At 46.6% G+C, this 19,400-nt stretch overlaps 1 protein-coding gene across 3 annotated transcripts in view; it reads left to right on the top strand.

Moving 5' to 3' along the window:
* Positions 1-19,400, top strand: part of LOC147898350 (protein PSK SIMULATOR 1-like) — a 171,742-nt gene that overhangs the window by 104,626 nt on the left and 47,716 nt on the right. For all 3 annotated transcript variants that reach the window (XM_087379661.1, XM_087379659.1, XM_087379660.1), the window contains one exon: positions 6,091-6,175. In XM_087379661.1, coding sequence (XP_087235787.1) covers positions 6,091-6,175 — 85 coding nt within the window. The remainder of the gene's footprint in view (positions 1-6,090; positions 6,176-19,400) is intronic.

The following is a 19,400-nucleotide window of genomic DNA, read 5'->3' as shown; positions in this document are numbered from 1 at the left end:
CATAGCTCATTAGAAGGAATGAATCATGCGCTCATGAGAGTTACACCATACCACTGATACACCAAGGAATATACACACTAGGCGAGCTCTTGACTCTAGCCTCTCTCACTCACTCATGCCCTATGCTGGAATGCCCCCCATCCTCCCTCCTTTGCCCCTCTTCACCTCCCCTCATCGGCTTCCCGTCACTAGAAACGTCCCTCCTTCCTATTGGTTGTCTTCCTGTATCCTTAGCTGTTCCACCGCTTTGTCACTTGATGGCTTCTACAACTCCCCAACCTCCTTCGAGTCAATCAGTAAAGTACTCCATATATACTCATGTCTATTCAATGTGCACCTGACACTAGTTGGTGGAGTGCGCCGGTACTCACTTTGACCAAGGGCGGATGACGGAGGGCAGGTCATCTCTCACCAAGGTCGGTCCAGAGGCTTGGCATATCTAGTCCTGTACTCCTCGAGTCATGTACTGCTCTAGTCCAAGTCATGTACCATTCTAGTCTCGTACTGATAGTGTGAGCAAGGTCTGACTGTAGTGTGACCAAGGTCTATCCATCCTTGATAGGTCGCTCGAGTGACCAAGATGTGAACAAGGGGTGACCCAAGTGTGAACAAGGTCTACCCATCCTTGACATGCTACTCGGTGACCAAGATGTGAACAAGGTGTGACCTAGGTGTGAACAAGGTTTGACCATGGTGTGACTCTTGATGACTGTTGGTGGTGACGGAGGTCCCACCAATGAAGTACAACACATGCGACAACAATACAAGAAGTCTTCAAGATGAGCTCAAAGTATACCCATTGGAACGGTTGCCAAAGCTACCAACTTCATTGCAGCTCTCATTGACTTATACCAACAAGGTCCGTGGTGGCTGGTGGATCCAAGTCACGAAGAAGTACAAAGCAAAGAGCAATGAAGGAGGAAGGTAAGGAGGACGAAGCTTCATCCAAAGCTCACAAAGGTCAAGAGAAAATCCCCTACTATGGAAAGCACATGGTGGAGAGGGAGAGAGAGAGGGTAGGCTAGGGAGAGAGAGAGTGATACTCAAAGAGAGACATAATGAAATGGAAATGAAATGACAAGAGCAATGAACCAAAATAAAAGTACTCACATGTAGACCAAAGAGCTTGTAGGCTTGATACTTGATTGATTTGACACTAGACAAGTACAGCTCTTATATAGAGCACACACACACATATGAACACAAATACATATGGGATAACTCCCAATGTGACACGTGACATCCATAGGACACACTAGAACTCACTAGAACACACCAAACTGACTCATCTTGACTCCATTTTCTAACACCCCCCCATGGAGGAAAAGTGAGTGACTACTGGAATGGAACCAAGAACAGAACATGACAATGACGGTCATCGAATTGTGAAATGATGGTCAAGAGCTAGACATGGCTCTCATGCTAACTCAGGGACAAGTGAGCATGCTATAGAATTAGAGGCTCACCTAGCATGGGTCAGAGGGCTCATCATGCATGGATGCATGACCAACCCAGAGGTCTAGGAGACCAACTCATTTTATGCATAGGAAGGGTAGAGAACCCGTAAATGACCCCAAGTAACTGCTGCACATAAGAGCGCACATCCCGAAGAAGTATGTCGGTAAAGAATCAGGTGAGGATGTCCCTAAAGATACGTCGATGTCGTTCATGGGAGCAGCTACCAAGGGTGATTACATCATGACTCTCAAAATGGCGGGTGGAGAGTCACTGAAAGTGTTGCCAAATTTAGGGCTTTTCAAATTTTGTTGCAGGGAAGTGCCCTAGAAACACTCAGCTTGCAGTCGAGGCAATATTTGAGGGTCTTACCCTAGATATGGGTAGCGTCTACTCACAAGGCTAGATCAGAGTCAACACTCAGTAAACAATCAGCCAACAGCAAAGGCCCTGAATTTTAGTTGACTTGGCCAAGTATTACACTTCAAAAACTGACAAAAAATCTAGCAAAAAACACAGCAAGATTGGAGGCTTCAATTCTCACTCCTTAGAAGTCCAAATAAGGGGCTTTTTGTGGCAAATGAAAGCCCTTATATAAGCGTATAAGCAAAGAAGAGGATAGATGAAATGTCCCTTTGGTCGCCATAGCCAATCTCATGAAGGGCGACTGGTTTGTTGTTGATTTCTCCTCAAGCCGTGGACCATTTAAGCTCAAGCTTGGACTGTAGGTATCTTGAGGTGTCGCCCAGCCTTTCCTAAGAGGAATTAGAGAATGGTTGCTCTAGAAGAGAGATATGATTAGCGGAGTGCCAACGACAATTTCATGCATTATAGGAAAAATTTTGGAGCATAGGCCATTGGTGTTCATATGTGTGTGTGTGCTCTATATAAGAGCTGTACTTGTCTAGTGTCAAATCAATCAAGTATCAAGCCTACAAGCTCTTTAGTCTGCATGTGAGTACTTTCATTTTGGTTCATTGCTCTTATCATTTCATTTCCATTTCATTATATCTCTCTTTGAGTATCACTATCTCTCTCCCTAGCCTACCCTCTCTCTCTCCCTCTCCACCATGTACCTTCATGTGGTATCAGAGCCTCCCTTCCTAGGTTTCCTTTCTCCTCGCTCTACCTAGAGGATGAGAGAAGCCCGCGAATGGAAGCTCCCCTCTCCTCCAAGATAGAGCTCCCTTCCACTCGGTTCTTCCCATCTTACTTCCCTCAGCCTCACCTTCAGAGCTGTTGGAGCTGATTTGGATCTGGTCTGCCTTCTTCTCCATTTGTCCCCTTTTTGCCCGAATGATGGAGGGTCAACTTTGTCTCCTACGCTTCACCATTACCTGAGCCCTCTTAGCTGGAGGTTTCCTATTCCAGGGTGCATGTCTAGACCGCATATGGGATAACTCCCAATGTGACATGTGGCAGCCATAGGACACAGTAGACTATAACTCACACTAAAACTCACTAGCACACACCAAACTAACTCATCTGGAATCCATTTCCTTTCCAATTGAGGTGGGATCATCTGAATGGCATCGTCTCAAGAAGAAATTGGAAGAAATCAAAGAAGGGTTGAAAGAAAGAACAAAGTTTGAGGAGCTCTCATTTTTTGAAACCCAAGTCAGAGGTGGTCTATGGTGAATTGAGTGCAGAGTTTCTACTCATGGTCATTGGGGATGTCCCTCCGATAAAAAGTTCTATCTATTTTTGTACTTTTTGTGAAATCTAGGGACATTATGCCTTCAAATATAGATATCTCAACGGGTTGAGGAAGCTTTTATTGTCAGGTATCCAACTAGAGAACCCCTCGCTACTGTTCAAAGAGTCGCACTGACATTCTTGTGACTGCATCTTTACCCTATGCTGCTCTTCTCAATGTGTTGGAGACAATTGCTTCCTAATCTCCCTTTCTTCAAGCTCCTAAACCCAATCAATCGGGACCCCATATTACTATCCTTAGCCCCATGTAGCAACCACTTTCTTGAAGAGGTGGGTATGGACCATACTACACATCAGGTTGACGAGCTGGTTTTCAAGGAGGTTGATGAGGACAAGGGAGAGGACCCGGCTAAGAGATTCATTTGTGTAATTTTCAAGATTGTTTATGTGCATTTAATCCAAGTATTAGTCTTGGTATGTACTTCCTTTTCTTGATTTTTTGGAGGAATGTGTGTGTGTCGGGGCGCGGGGGGGGTGTGGTGTCTCATTAGTTATATGCTTGGCAGGTTTTACAAGTTTGTTGGGACTTTAAGAAGTACTTTTTTTTTGTTTTTTGCAAAAAGAGACTTCTATTAAGTATTAAAGAAAAACCGTTAGAGCAAGCTCCATACGGGATACATCATGCAATGCACGAAAAGCTCAAGAGCCAAAAAGAAAGGATTGAGGCTGATAGTGCCATCTCAATCTGGTAGAAACCTCCGAGAAAAAGGGAGAACCCCTCAAAACTCGAAGAAATATAGTCCTTCTAGAAGAGGCTTCCCGTGAGGGGCCTTGCATGCTAGCCCATATGGCTATCAAAGTATGAACTGTGTCAGTCCAAATACGCGTGAACACCTGTGATGGGTGTATTTGGGTGCCATCCAAGGCCTCAGTACATCTGGCTCTCCAAATGTGCCAAGAGGAAATGCTAGCCAAAATCTCCCAAGAGGTTTTTACTGAAACATGAGAAGCTCTGAAGGGAGTAAGTGGCACATCCTACAGAGAGCTAGGCTCTATCACTTGCCAGCGGACCGAGAGTGCCGTGCCCAAGAAGAAGGCTCACCCTCATAAAACACGTGGGGCCCGGTAAGAGATAACCATAAGACCGAGCCCCAAGTCATGAAGAAAGGGGAAGTGTGAAAGATGCTGAGTATCCGAGCAACCCCTTTCCAAACAGTCCTCGCCTAACTGCAATCCCAAAGGCAATGTTGCACTGACTCCTCTGCAGAATGACATTGAGGACAAGTGGGATTAGTCCCAAACCTTGATCTCCACAGGTTCACTGCAATCCCTCCATGAATAGAAAGCCAAAAGAAAAGAGTGATCTTTCTATTTCCGAGGGATTTCCATAGCCTCCTCCAAAAAATTATATGCAAATATGCGGTGATGAAGAAGCTTTCCCAATGGGAGGCTCTGGAGGGAATCCAACCCCTACTGTTCAGCTGAAACCTCCTCGCATTACCAACGGTGAAACAAAAGAAGGGAATCCCCCTCTCTCGGTGCCCATGATCTATCCACTCCCACTCTTCTGGGTCCCACTGCAAGCACCTGATAGGTGCACCTCCATATAACCACAACCTCCGGGATCCGAAGGCCAAAAGCAGAGGGTCAGGGTCTAAGTACCATTGCAAACCCGCTCCATGGTCCACAAAACCAACAATCATGACAGGCTGAAAGGCAACCTCAAGAAGAATGCCATCCTTGGATGTAGACAGTAAACCTCCATCCCCAACATCAAAGACCAGTGCATCTTCCTCGAGACCTCGGAGAGCGATTACCTGTAAAGGAACTGATGTCCTCGAAAAAGCCCCCATCCAAGTGGTGGAAGTAATAGGCAACTCAACTGTCCATTCCACCGGGATGGCTGCATCTATCTGCTAAATCCTGCATGCTACCCCTCTGAGGTGACTCACGGACTGCAGTCTCTGATCCTCAGGTAGCCTAATAAAAGATTTCCAAGTGCCTACTATGTAGGCGGGGCCTCTCTCCCATTTAGACCACTGCATGTAATGGAAAGTGCCCAGTGGTCTGGCATGCTCATCAAGAATACTATCATTCCAAATGATCGGCTGCCTATCAATCTCTTCGACGGTAGAAGGTGGAATCCTTCGAAGAGTGTTCCTGAAGCTCCCCCAAGCTTTCAAGATGGCAGTCATAAAGTGCAAGCCTGAATGCATCCCAAAAAAAAATCCTTCCAAGGTTCCTGCCCAAGTATGAGTCCCCTCACCACGACCTTACGAAGCAATGCCCTGCACTGCAAGTCCGGGTCAATGACATTAAGGCCCCCTTCACATGTAGGGAGAATAATGGTCTCCCAGGCCACCCTTTCTGCAACATGTGCTGTGCCATCAAGTCCACTCCATAAAAAATTCTTGACTGGTCTGATGAGCTGAGTGATGCAATCCCTAGACCGGCACCAGCAAGAACACACAAACTAGGAGGTGGCCAAGAGAACCTGGTAGATGCAAGGTCGAGTTTGGCAGAGCTCCACAAAAGGAGCTTTTTCCTTATACTTTCTAGTACTGGGGCAAACTGCTTTGCTGGAGAGATGTCCAATCCTACCTGGCATCCCAAATACATGATAGGAACACCCCTCTAAATCCAGGAAAAACCAATGTCAACTCCCTAGCCTGGAGTGTCCTCATCACTGATCCAAAAGCCAAAGGATTTATGCCAGTTAATGTGTGCCCCTGCAGCTGAGCAAAAAATATCCAAGGCTGTCCAGAAAGAATCAAGTGACTGCAAGGAGGCCTCAATAAAAATAGCAATGTCATCAGCCAACTCACAGTCTGAATTGCCCTTGAGACAGGAGTAAGAAGTACTATTGACCCTGAATGCTATGCATGTTTGTATCTAAGCCTCTTTCAATGAAGCATGTTTGTTGTTTTAACAAGCTTAATTTGAAGGATTGTTTCTGAATACTCATCTGAATTTTGGCAGGAGTTATATCATGAATTAAACTCCTTGGACAGATTTGAAGCAGAGTTTCAAAGGAAGTTCCAAGAACACAAGAATAATTCGAGAGGTAAAAATAAAATCTCAGATAACAAGAACTGATCAATGGATAGCTTATTAAACTAGGATTTAATAGCTGCTCTATTGATGCCTCTTGACTTTAACTCAGAAAAGTTTACACAGGAGCTTTGTGCATCTTTTTTTTTCATAAAAGAGACTTTTATTAAGTATGAAAAACCCCTGCGTGAGCAAGCTTGTTGCGGAAATACATCATGCTGGGCATTGAGAAAAAAAACCACTCTAGAGGAGTAAATAAAAAATCAAAATGAGCTAGACAGAAACCAAGGTTGAGGCTTAAAATGCCACCTCAACCCTGATGTAGTCTCTGAAAAAAAGGGTGAGCCCCTCCACTCCGTAAGGAATATAACCCTCTTGGCAGAGGCTTCCCGGGAGGACCCTTGCATGCTCGCCCAACTGGCCATCAGAGTATGAATAGTATCAACCCAAAAAAGATCATAGTGGTAGGGAGAGAAGCAAGCTAACACTAGGAATGGAAAGGAAAGATAACAAGCATAATGGACATGAAATGGAAAGAAAATGAAAGCAATGGACAAGTACTCACATGATCCCAAAGAGCTTGATGTTGACTGATATTAAAAGACTGAAGACAAGTACAACACTGTATAGTGAACACTAGACTCGAGAAAGCCATAGTGTATATGGGATAACTCCCAATATGACATGTGGCATGTCTAGGACTCACTAGACTATAAAACACCCCCTAGGCAGAACACTCATTTTTGACTCACTTTGGCTTCATATTCCAACACCCGCCCATGAAGGCAAGGTGAGAGACTACTGGAATGGAACCAAGAACAGAACATGACAATGATGGTCTAAGGTGAGGGACTATTGAAATGGAACCAAGAACAGAACATGACAATGACGGTCATCAAACTGTGTACCCTATGTAACTCAGAGGCTAAAGTCTGAGCGTGTTCAGAGGTTGATCCAAGCACTCTCATGGCTTGAGACTCAACATGCTTAGAGGCTCACGTTATAGCATGGCTACATGACCAGCTCATAGGTCTAGGAATATACCAACATCCTGAAACTCGGCCAGGCCTGATAAACAAATAGACCTATCAAAGCCAATACATGGCTCCCACAATACATCCCTCTCTAAACCTATCAAAGCCAATACATATGGCTCCCACAGTACATCCCCCCTTGGCTTCATAACAAGACATGTTAGGAAAATCAATACATCTTTCTAAGAGGACTATTCAAGGCAGAGGACCCCAAAATACATCAAGATGTAGTAATAAAAAATAGATCTCTTTATGATAAGAGGTGTCCTGCAAGTAGCCACTGCACACGTGTGCACATCCTTGCGAGACGATGACGATGTCGAAGAAGCGCTAGGCAGGAATGCCCCAAAAGATGTGTCGGTGAAGTCCATGGGGTAGCTAGATGGAGCACTCACATGGTGACTCTCAAAATTCCAGAAGGAGAGTCGCCAATGTCGAAGTAAAAGCCTCAGGTACCACGACCAATTGGGAAGTCAATCAATGCGAAGTACCTCAGGTACCGATCGAATAAGCAATGTTGAAGAAGTCACTTGTTGATGTACAATGGTCTACATCAAGCTCGAGGTAATGCACTAATTAGAGAGATCACTGTAGTGGAGTATGTTGGAGTAGTATCAAAGAACTCACATCTAGCTCTGGAAGTCTTCACCAATGTTGGAGTAGTCACGTGAAGGAGTCACCGCAATGTAATGTCGAGAGCTCACATCAAGTTTGGAGCAGCAGCTTGACATCAATCCCGAGGGCAGCGTGAGCAGTAGATCTAGAGCTACATGGGCAGCAGATCGGCATGGGCAGCAGGATCGGCATGGACAGCGTGGAGCATGGAGCTAGAGCTGATTGCAGGCAAACAGAAGGAGAAATGGCACGCTGGAGCAAAGGTTATTTCTGTTTCTTTTTCGACGCTCCCCTTGGTCATTGGACATGGGATCATAGTTGCCTCCAGAGCTCATTGGATTCGTGGGTGTAAGGTTGGTTTCTTAAACCTCTATGGCCCCAATTTAAGAGGGGATGGTGTCCTTCTATGGAAGGAGCTGCTTTCTTGGTCATGCATTGCGGAGTCTTGGATCATTGGGGGTGATTTCAACATGGTTGAAATGCCCACAGACAAAAGAGGAGGTAGGAAAGGTAGTATCCATTCCCTAGAGAGAGCAGCCTGGGATGCCTTCCTTTTTTAATACAGTGGCAGAGGTGGTGAGGAGATGCTCTGCCAGTATCAGCTTTCCAGATGCCCTTTCTGGGAAAAGCTTCCAATCTCATAGCAGCCCGTGGCTACAAAATTTCGTATATATAATGGAGCTCCAATCCTAACGAATTCAATCGATTCGAAAATTCTATCCTTAAACTGCCATAAATATCATTTGGAAAGCCAACATGCAGAGGAGGGCCTCACAAAGGCAGTGTTGCGGACTTGGGTATCTCACATGCACGATGGGTAGCTTTCCGTGTCAGATGTAGCTGAGATATTAGCGACTTTTATCATTCAAGTGGTCGTATCAAGAGAGGTGAGATCCTCAAGCAAGAGATAGGTATCCACTAGTAGTTGCCTGCTCTTCAGAGGGAAGAGCAAAAGAGGCCTACAGATGCTTGGGTTCAGGAGCGCCTTGCTGCAGCAAGGGCTCGGCACCAGTTACTCTTAGATCAGAGAGCAGACTATGCCTTTCATGCCAGAGAGTCATCTTGGACTTAGATGGGAGGTAGCGTCAACAAGCAGTTCTTCTGTACTCTTGGCTCCAGACATAGTAAGGAGAGCGTTTCACAGCCTGTTGACTCAGACGAAATTTTATAGACGCATCCAGATGCTGTCTTTCAAGTAGCCACATATTTCTATGCCTCCCTTCTTACAACATATCCTGACACACAGGCCGAAGATGATGCTCAGGTTGTTATTTAGTAGCACTTACCTATGTTGGTGGCTGGAGATATGGTAGTCTCACTTGATGCACCCTTCACCAACAAAGAGTTCAAGGCTGCTCTCTCTACCCTTCACAAGGGCCTAGCTCAGATGGACTTAACCCCTCTTTTCTTATTTCATTTTGGGATGAGATTGGGGATCATATTATCTCAGCCCTGCATGGTGTTTGGGACTCGAGTGAGACTGCTCTCTCTGCCCTTTACAAGGGCAAGTGCCCTGGCTCAGATGGACTTAACCCCTCTTTTTTAATTTCATTTTGGGATCAGATTGGGGAACACATCATCTCAACCCTGTAGGGAGTTTGGGACTCGGGTGAGATGCCAGACTCATGGACGTTGCAGGAATTTAGTGTCTCAGTGGAGACCGATCACTCTATTGGGTACTTTGTACAAAATCTTAGCAAAATCAATTAGCCTACAGTTGCAGCCCTTTCTTCCAGATCTTATACATGATACGCAGACAAGCTTTATGCATGGCAAGAGCATCTTCGATAACATCGTCTCATTCTGGGAGGCTTTTGACTGGGCCATGCATAATTGCCATAGGCTTGCCTTTCTACTCCTGGACTTTGAGAAAGATTATGACAGAGTAGACTGGGGATTTCTAGAGGGTACCCTCATTTGCTTTGGATTCACAGATGCATGGATCAGAGGGGTGTGAGCTCTCTACAGATCAGCCCATAGCCAGGTTCTTATTTGTGGAGTCAGGAGAGAGGGGTTTCAAATTACCAAATCAGTCCATCAGGGATGCCCTTTAGTCCCTTTTCTCTTTTTATTTGTGGCCGAAGCTATGAGCTATTATCTTAGAGCTCAAGCTGATATTATGAGGCTGAGGATTCCATTGAGGCAGGAGGATGAGCTCTTAGATAGTGAGTTGACAGATGACACGGTTGTTTTTTGGGATGCCACATCACAGACATTCACTTCGTTCAGGACTGTGTTTTGCACTATAGCAGGGGCTCATATTAATTGGAACATGGCTTTTGGATTAGTGATGAGGACACTCTATACCCAAGGAATGACATAGGATTCACTTGGATTTAGAGGAGTGTTTCCATTCGGTACCTAGGATGCCAGGTTGGGGTGGGCATCTCTCCTGCAGCACAACTTGCTCCTGTGTTGGAGAGCATCAGGAGGAAACTCATTTTTTGGACTTCCGTCAAACTTGACCTTGCATCCATAGTAGTGGTTGTGAACTAGGTATTAATTGCTACTGCCTAGTTTGTATGCTCATGTTGGTGCAGATCTAGAGGTTGTATCTCTCAGGTCAGGAGACCTATCGGGAACTTCCTATGGAGTGGGTTAGATGGCACCTCAGATGTTGTAGCCAAGGTGGCTGGAGAGACCCTCATTCTCCCCACAGGGGAAGGTCTCAATATTATTTATCCGAACTTGCAGTGCATGGCCTTGCTCTGCAAGTTTCTATTGAGAGGATTGATGCCTGGACAGGAGCCTTGGAAATATTATTTCTCACACAACATTCATCTTTGTACACTATCTCATGGGGGAGATTGAATGGACAAGTCGAAATGGATCTTTACTTCAGCCCATCTTAGATCTCCCTCTTCCCCTCTCATGGCTGCCATTCTAAAATCTTGGGGCAGTTTCAAAGGCACTCTTCGGAGAGTTCTTTTTTTTTCCAAGAAAATTACTTCATTAAGTATGAATGAAAACCGTAAGAGTAAGCTCAAATGCAGGAGTACATCATTCAATGCATGAGGAAAAAACAGCTCAGCGGAGGCTGAAAATACCACCTGAACCCTAAGAAAGACTCAGAGAAGAAAGGAGATCCTCTCCAAACTCTGAAGAAAGTAACTCTCTTTGTAGTGGCTGCTCTGGAGCATGCTCGCCCATATGGCCATCAGAGTGTGTATTGTGTTTGTCCAAATACTAGCCATATCCTAGGAAGGGTGAACTTGGATACCCTCCATCGCCTCTGTACACTTGGTTCTCCAAATATGCCAAGCTGCAATGCTAGCTAGAATCTCCCAAGACGTGTCTACTGAGGCATGAACAGCTCTGAAAGGAGTAAAGGGAACATCCTGGAGGGAACAAGACTCCACTGAGTGTCGCCGTACAATGTGTCATCCTGCTTCAACATGTATCCACTTGCTTGGTACTATTTCTTTTTGTTTTTCAATAGTATGCTTATTAAGAAATGAAATGTTTTCCTTCTGTTCAGTTACGGACAATGGGGACTAGGTCTAGCATTTGAGGGTGGACCCCCTTGCTTGGGGTTATGGGCATTAGTGACCCACAAGAGTGATGGCCTCTCATTGAGAGGGACATCTAGAAACCACACCCCACCTGAGTACCCAAACATGGGACCAATCAAATGCACAGATTGCATACCGACCTAGGAACCATTCAAGAGAATGTTCCCTGAGCTTTGGGTGTGGGCCTGGCAGCATGCCAAGAGTAATGGAGATACAAGATAAGACGACAAACAAATGAGCTCAGTATGGCTCAATTATGACCTTAGAGTACGTCAATAGATAGTCTAAGCTGTTAGGAACCCGTGGGTGCGATCAGAATTAAATTCTGACAACTTTGAAATTTTAGGGTTTTTGGGAGTGACGTGGCAGCTGACACGTGGCAGACTGCCACATGGAATCTGAGCTGGCAGGTCAGTCCACCTGTCCCACACATGTGGCAGCATGCATGGCAAGTGGCAGGGCATGCAGGCCAAGTGTTTGGCCCCAAATCTGGTAGATTTAGGGCAAGTGGTGGGCTGTCCTCTTTGGGACTGCAGCCCACCAAAAATCTGGGACAAGTGTCCACCTTCCACTCTAGGCCTAGGGGGGGGGCTGAGCCTATAAAAGAAGGCCTCTCCCCTTCATTCCACACATGAAAATTTCGTCACTTTTCTTCTCCTTCCTTTTGGATGATGCAGCAGAACCTCTCCAGCTCCTTGGGTGCAGCCAGCTTCTCCCCAGGCCATTCTCTCACCTCAGCAGCACTTTCTCTCTCTACAACAGCACATTCTCTCTCTACAGTTCCAGCCCCTCCTCTCCAGAAATCTGCCCCCTCTCAGCTCTTCTGGAACAGCAGCAGCATCCTCTCTCCTTCACTTAGCCTGGAGCAGCCACAGCCCCTTTCTCTCTCCTGCTGCAGTCTTTCTCTCTCTACTGCAGAATTTCTCTCTCTACTGTTCCAGCCCATTTCCCTTGCAAAAATCTGCCTTTCTGTGCACCTCTGGAACAGCAGCAGCTCCTCTCTTACATCTCCTCCCTTGGGATCAGCATTGGCACTCTCTCTCTACAGCTATCACTCCATAAAAGCTTTCTCTCTCTAGCCTACAGGCTGTTTTTCCAGGCTGTTCTCATTCCAGCCCCATTTCCACACTCTCCTCACCCAAGGTAGCTTCAGAGGCATCAAGGATTTCATCTACAAAAGGGTCAAGTCACGAAGGGAGCCTGTATTGTCAAGTTTATCTCATTTACAGCCCTATTTCATGTTGTTTCTACTATCTTTCTAGAAACTAGTGCTTGTCTCTAATGTTGGATGTAAGTGGTGATTGTTGCAGGCTTCTTCCTTGTGGATTGGGCAAGCCAAGAGCTGAAACCTGAGCTTGGAGTCCTCCTTTTTGTTGTCTACCTTGTACATATGCTTTTGAGTCTTGTATCTAGGTCCTAGGTTTTCACTGAGTTCATCAGTTTGGAAGGTGCATTGCACCTTGGTCTTGTATCTCCATTTTCAAGATTAAAGTGAGCCTGGATAAGGGGGGGGCCCCGTCTTGGCCCCTCAATCATATTGCATTCTCCAATGATGTCACTTTGTGTTTAAGCTGTATAAGTCTTAATTCCAGCTTAATTGCAAACTCTTAAGTTCAAGTATATGTGTTTGGCAACTCGCAATCATCTCATTCAAATGCCTCTGCAAAATCCGTTGTTTGAATTGATAGAAAGCACCGAGTAGTTTACATTGGTATCAGAGCTTAGGCAGTGGTCCTGTACTCTGTGCTTTCTCTTGTTGAGTCTCTCCTTCGTTGAGTCATCTTGTCATCATGGCAGCCAATGGACCTGACCCTCCTCCTAACCTGCATGAGTTGAGTGCTCTCTTGGCAAACATTGCTCAACAGGTTCAAGTGCTGGAAAGCAGCCAAGCAGGAACTCATGACATAGGGCCCCAATCCCAAGGAAGAGGTCGGGCGGACAACACCAACTCCAACAAGGAGGGAAGATCATCCTCTTCTTCCCCTCCTCGAGGTAGACGGCGTCATCGGAGTCCATCTCCTTCGAGACGTCCACGGAGACGAAGGTATGCAAAGCATAAGGTACCTCTTGGAGATAAGCTCTTCAAGTTTACCAAGTACAAGGGAGAGGACAAGCCCGAGGTCTTGCTGGCCTGGATCCGAGACCTCGAGTATTTCTTTGAGGGGGACGAGTACGAAGACAAGGCGAAGATCCGGTTTGCCGTCCTGCACATGCAAGACCGTGCTTCACTCTGGTGGGCAACTATGGTCAACACTGGACAGCAAGCCCACACCTGGAAGCACTTCAAGAAGAACTTGATGAGGCACTTCCTGCCTAAGGAGTTTAAGAGAGATACAATGGTGCAGTGGGACATCCTCCGCCAACGCCAAGAAGAGAAAGTCAGTGAGTATGTTGATCGTTTTTGGGATACTTTGTTAAAAGTTCAAGCATTCAGTAGGAAGGATAAAAAAGAGCAGCAAAGGAAGTTCTTTGCTGGCCTACGGTATATCGTTCAGCATGAGGTGGACATTGCCACTCCTACTTCTCTCGAAGACACCATCAACATTGCCTTGAAGGTGGAGAAGAAACAATCTTTCTCCAACAAGCGGAATGGCAGCAACAACAAGCGGAAGTCCCAGGGAACCTCTTCCAAGGAACAAAAGGGTAAGGAGACAGCAAAGGATGCACCAAAAGAGCAAAAGTCAGCCAGCCAGCCTCCTTCGAAGAAAGCAGCCCGCACTTTCAGCTCATTGTCTCCACAATAGAAGCAAAAGTATTACTCCGAAGGGCAGTGTTTCAAGTGTGGCGATCGAGGCCACAACTTCTACGAATGCCCTCAAGCTGCCAAAAACAGCAGCAACAAAGAAGCAGCCCTCAAAAAGCCAGTTTTGGTAGTTAACAAGGTGGAAGCACCTCCAGAAAAGGGAGGATTATGACTCTGCTTATGCCACAGTTCGAGCAGCCATTCAAAAGGCACAGGAGAAACAAAGAGCAGCTGCAAATAAAAGACGGAGGGCGTTTGCAGTGAAAGAAGGCCAATGGGTCTTATTGAAATTTGAGAAAGCCGGGTTAAAAACCAAAGTCGGCAAAAAGCGCATCTACTTCAAGCTATCCTTTCGATATTATGGTCCTTTTCAGGTGTTGTAGGTAATAAATGATGTCTCAGTCCGATTGAGACTTCCAGAGCATTGGAAGATCCACAATGTCTTCCACGTAAGCTTGGTGAAACCCTTCATTGGGGAACCACCTCAAGAGCCCACACTGGACGATGCACCTGAAGTAGAGGACACTGAGATCTTGTTGATCCCAGAGCAAATTATTTTGCATAACTTCACTACGGGACGTCGAGGCACGACTCGCAAAATGTACCTTTTGAAGTTCAGAGGGCTCCCATCCACCGATGCCCAATGGGTGGACAGAGCTACATTTCAGGAGTGTCCTGAAATCCTGGATGCTTATGAGGAAGCATTTCAGTTGCGGACAACCGAATGAAAGACGGAGGGAATGTCATCCTGCTTCAACATGTATCCACTTGCTTGGTACTATTTCTTTTTGTTTTTCAATAGTATGCTTATTAAGAAATGAAATGTTTTCCTTCTGTTCAGTTACGGACAATGGGGACTAGGTCTAGCATTTGAGGGTGGACCCCCTTGCTTGGGGTTATGGGCATTAGTGACCCACAAGAGTGATGGCCTCTCTTTGAGAGGGACATCTAGAAACCACACCCCACCTGAGTACCCAAACATGGGACCAATCAAATGCACAGATTGCATACCGACCTAGGAACCATTCAAGAGAATGTTCCCTGAGCTTTGGGTGTGGGCCTGGCAGCATGCCAAGAGTAATGGAGATACAAGATAAGACGACAAACAAATGAGCTCAGTATGGCTCAATTATGACCTTAGAGTACGTCAATAGATAGTCTAAGCTGTTAGGAACCCGTGGGTGCGATCAGAATTAAATTCTGACAACTTTGAAATTTTAGGGTTTTTGGGAGTGACGTGGCAGCTGACACGTGGCAGACTGCCACATGGAATCTGAGCTGGCAGGTCAGTCCACCTGTCCCACACATGTGGCAGCATGCATGGCAAGTGGCAGGGCATGCAGGCCAAGTGTTTGGCCCCAAATCTGGTAGATTTAGGGCAAGTGGTGGGCTGTCCTCTTTTTTTTTTTTTTTTTCATGAAAAAGACTTCTATTAAGTAAGAACAAAAGCCCGCGAGAGCAAGCTCAAAGCGGAATACATCATGAAATCATGAGGATAATAAAAAACCCCCTCAGAGTGAGGTGGAAAGAAACCAAGGCTGAGGCTGAAAGTGCCATCTCAATCCTGTAGTAGATTCAGAGAGAAGAAAGGAGAATCCTTCCATTCCCTGAAGAAAGAAGCCCTCCTAGCTGAGGCTGCACGGGAGTCCCCCTGCATACCCGTCCATACGGCCATCAGAGTGTGTACGATGTCTGTCCAGATAAAATATACTAGCCAATGTGTGCGAGGGATGAACCTGAGTACCCTCCATAGCCTCTGTGCATCTGGATCTCCAGATATGCCAGGCTGCTATGCTCGCTATAATCTCCCAAGAAGTATCCACAGAGGCATATACAGCTGTAAAAGGACGGTGTGGAACCACATCCAACGAGCAGAGCTCAACCCGATGACGTCGAACCGAAATGGCCCGGGAGGAGTCAAGTCCCTCATAGAAAACCTGAGGTCCTCTAAGAGAAAGCCAAGCCACCGAGCCCCAAGTCATAAAGAGTGGGGAATGGGCAAAGTGACTGAAGATCCTGGCTATCCCCATCCAAATCAATCTTGCCTGTCTGCAATCCCATAAGCAATGCTGAATAGACTCCGAAGCAGAAAGGCAACGAGGGCAAGTAGGGTCGGCTCCGAATCTGGACCTCCAAAGGTTCACTGCAATCCCTCCATGAATAGAAAGCCAAAAGAAGATAGTGATCTTTCTATTCCTGTGGGATTTCCAGAGCCTCCTCCAGAAGTACCTCTGCTGATCCGCAGTAATACCAAAAGTCTCCCAATGAGGAACTCTGGAGGGTCTCCAGCCTCTACTACTGAGCTGAAATCTCCTGGCATTACTGACCGTGTAACGAAAGAAGGGGATGGTCTTCTCTCGATGCCCCGCGTCAATCCACTCCCACTCTTCGGGGTCCCACTGTAAATACCTGATGGGAACTCCTCCATAGAGCCAAAGTCTCCAAGACCCGGTGGAGAGTAACTGGGGGTCAGGGTCTAAGAACCACTCTGAATCTGATCCCTGCATCAAAAGGCCTACGACCCTGATAGGCTGAAAAGCAGACTCAAGCAATATATCATCTGTAGATCTGAGCAATCTGCCACCATCCTGGACACTGAAAACCAAAGCATCCTCCTGTGCATCTCGGAAGGCTAAGACCTGAAGTGGAACCCCGCCTCTCGAGAAAGTACCTGCCCAAGTGGAGGTAGTGAGAGGCATATCATCTGTGTCTATCCAAGCCTCTGGAAGGGCTGTCTCAATCTGCAAGATCCTCCCTGCACTCCCTCTGAGATGTCCTGTCAACCTTGACTTGGTTTCCTCTGGAAGCCTACGGAAGGCTTTCCAAGATCCTAAAGAAGAAGCAGGTCCCCTCTCCCACCTGGCCCACTGCATGTAGAGTGAGGCACCCAGTGGTCTGCCACGATCATCTAAAATACTGTCGTTCCACATGATGGGCTGCCTATCAATCTCTTCCCGGGAGGAAGGAGGAATCCTCCGAAGAGAGCTTCTGAAACTAGCCCAAGCTTTCAGAATGGCAACCATGAGAGGGTATGAAGGTGATCTGAGGTGTGCTGAGGTGAAGATCCATCTAACACTGCTCATCCAGTCTCCTCCTGAGGAAGGTGTGCACCTCTGTATGCTGCTGATAAGAAAGTCCTTCCACGGTTCCTGTCCTGGCATAAGTCCTCGCACCACTATCTTGCAAAGTAAGGCTCTGCACTGTAAATCTGGATCAATAATATTGAGACCCCCATCCTGTGTAGGGAGGATGAGGGTCTCCCAAGCCACTCTGGCTAAGGCATCTGCTGTGCCATCAAGCCCACTCCAGAGAAAGTTCCTGATCGGTCTTCTGAGCTGAATGATGCAGTCCCTAGAACGGCACCAACATGAACAAATAAACCAGGCCGTGGCCAAGAGGACCTGGTTGACCACCACAACTCTAGAGGCAAGATCCAGCTTGGCTGAGCTCCAAAAGAGAAGCTTCCTTCTGATGCTCTCCAACACGGGAGCAAACTGCTGCATGGTAGAAATACCCAAGCCGACCTGGCAGCCCAAATACCTGATAGGCACACCCCTCTGAACCCAAGTGAACCCTATGTCAAGTCCCCAAACTGGAGTGTCCTCATCACTGATCCAAAAGCCATTGGATTTATGCCAATTTATCTGCGCCCCTGCCGCCAAGCAAAATAAATCCAATGCTGTCCTGAAAGAAGTCAATGTCTGTGGAGAGGCATCCAAATAAATCGCTGTGTCATCAGCGAACTCACTGTCAAGCAGCTCCTCTTCTCTTCTGATAGGAAGTCTCAGCCCAAAAATGTCAGCTTGAGATCTAACATAGATGCTCATAGCTTCGGCCACGAATAAAAAAAGCAAAGGAGCAAGGGGGCATCCCTGACGGACTGATCTCGAAATCTGAAATCTCTCACCCCTTACCCCACCAATAAGTACCTGGCTATGGGCTGATCTGTACAAAGAGGAAACACCTCTGATCCAAACATCAGTGAATCCAAAGCGTAGAAGGGCGCCCTCCAAAAAACTCCAATCTACTCTGTCATAAGCTTTTTCAAAATCCAACAGTAGAATGGCAAGATTCTGGCCACTCTGCATGGCCCACTCTGAAGCTTCCCAGAAAGAAAAAATGTTATCAAAAATACTTCTGCCATGCACAAATCCCGTCTGAGTGTCGTGGATAAGATCAGGGAGAAGTGGCTGCAATCGGAGGCTGATAGCCTTGGCCAGAATCTTGTAACAAGTCCCCAGAAGTGTGATAGGCCTCCACTGGGACAATAAATTTCTGCTACCTCCTTTTGGGATAAGGTGGATGAGGCCCTCTGTAAGCGATTCAGGCATCTCGCCAGAGTCCCAAATGGCCTGCATGGCTGAAGTAATATAGTCTCCAATCATATCCCAAAATGCAATGAAAAAAGACGGGGTGAGGCCATCTAAACCTGGGCACTTGCCCTTGTGAAGGGCTGAAAGTGCAGTCCTGAACTCTGTGTTGGTGAAAGGTGCGTCAAGTAGAACATGCATATCCGGATTCACCAACACTGGGATACTCTGCCAAATAGCCTGTCTAGCATCCTCTATATCGTGTGTCTCAGGATCAGCAGTAAGGAGGGTGGCATAGAAATCTGAAGCTATGCGTAAGACGTCATCTGGCTCTGTCTGTAAAACCCCATGTGAGTCAATAAGCTGAGATACACTCTCTCTACTATGTCTAGGGCCAAGAGTAGAGAAAAAGTGTTTATTGACTCTACCACCCATCTGAATCCAGAAGGACTCCCGTGCATGAAAGGCATACTCTGCTCTCTGATCAAGCAATAACTGCAGATGAGCCCTTGCTGCAGCAAGGCGCTCCTGAATCCAAGCATCTGAAGGCCGTTTCTGCTCTTCCCTCTGCAAAGCTGCTAACTGCTGGCGAACACCAATCTCACGTCTGAGAATATCTCGTCTCCTGGTAGAAGCAACTGAGCAGTAAAAGTCGCTAATACCAGAGAGGGCAGCTGCTAAATGTGAAGGATGTGGCTGCCCTCCCTGAACATGAGCAAACCATATCTGTAGGGCTGCCTCTGTAAGGTCCTCCTCTGTGTAGAAGGCATCTGGAATCCTGATGCTGGCAGATCGGCCTCTCAAGTGAGGCTAGCCAGAACAACAGGGAAATGGTCTGAGGTGGAAACCCCCGCAGCAATGCATACCGATCCACCTCTGTCTAGTGCCCAGTCATCTACATAAAATCTGTCAATGCGTGCATGAATAGGCATCTGTTGCCTCCTGTTCGACCAAGAGAACAGGAGGGACTGTGGCTGAATAAGAAAGGCATCATCACACCAAGTATCTCTGCCACAGAAATGGA

Source organism: Dipteris shenzhenensis, chromosome 9, assembly GCF_047967505.1.
Source record: "Dipteris shenzhenensis isolate YYH24624 ecotype China chromosome 9, Dip_SZ_1.0, whole genome shotgun sequence".
Lineage (NCBI taxonomy): Eukaryota > Viridiplantae > Streptophyta > Polypodiopsida > Gleicheniales > Dipteridaceae > Dipteris > Dipteris shenzhenensis.
The sequence above is the reverse complement of the archived record's forward strand: the minus strand, read 5'-3'. Positions and strand labels throughout refer to the sequence as shown.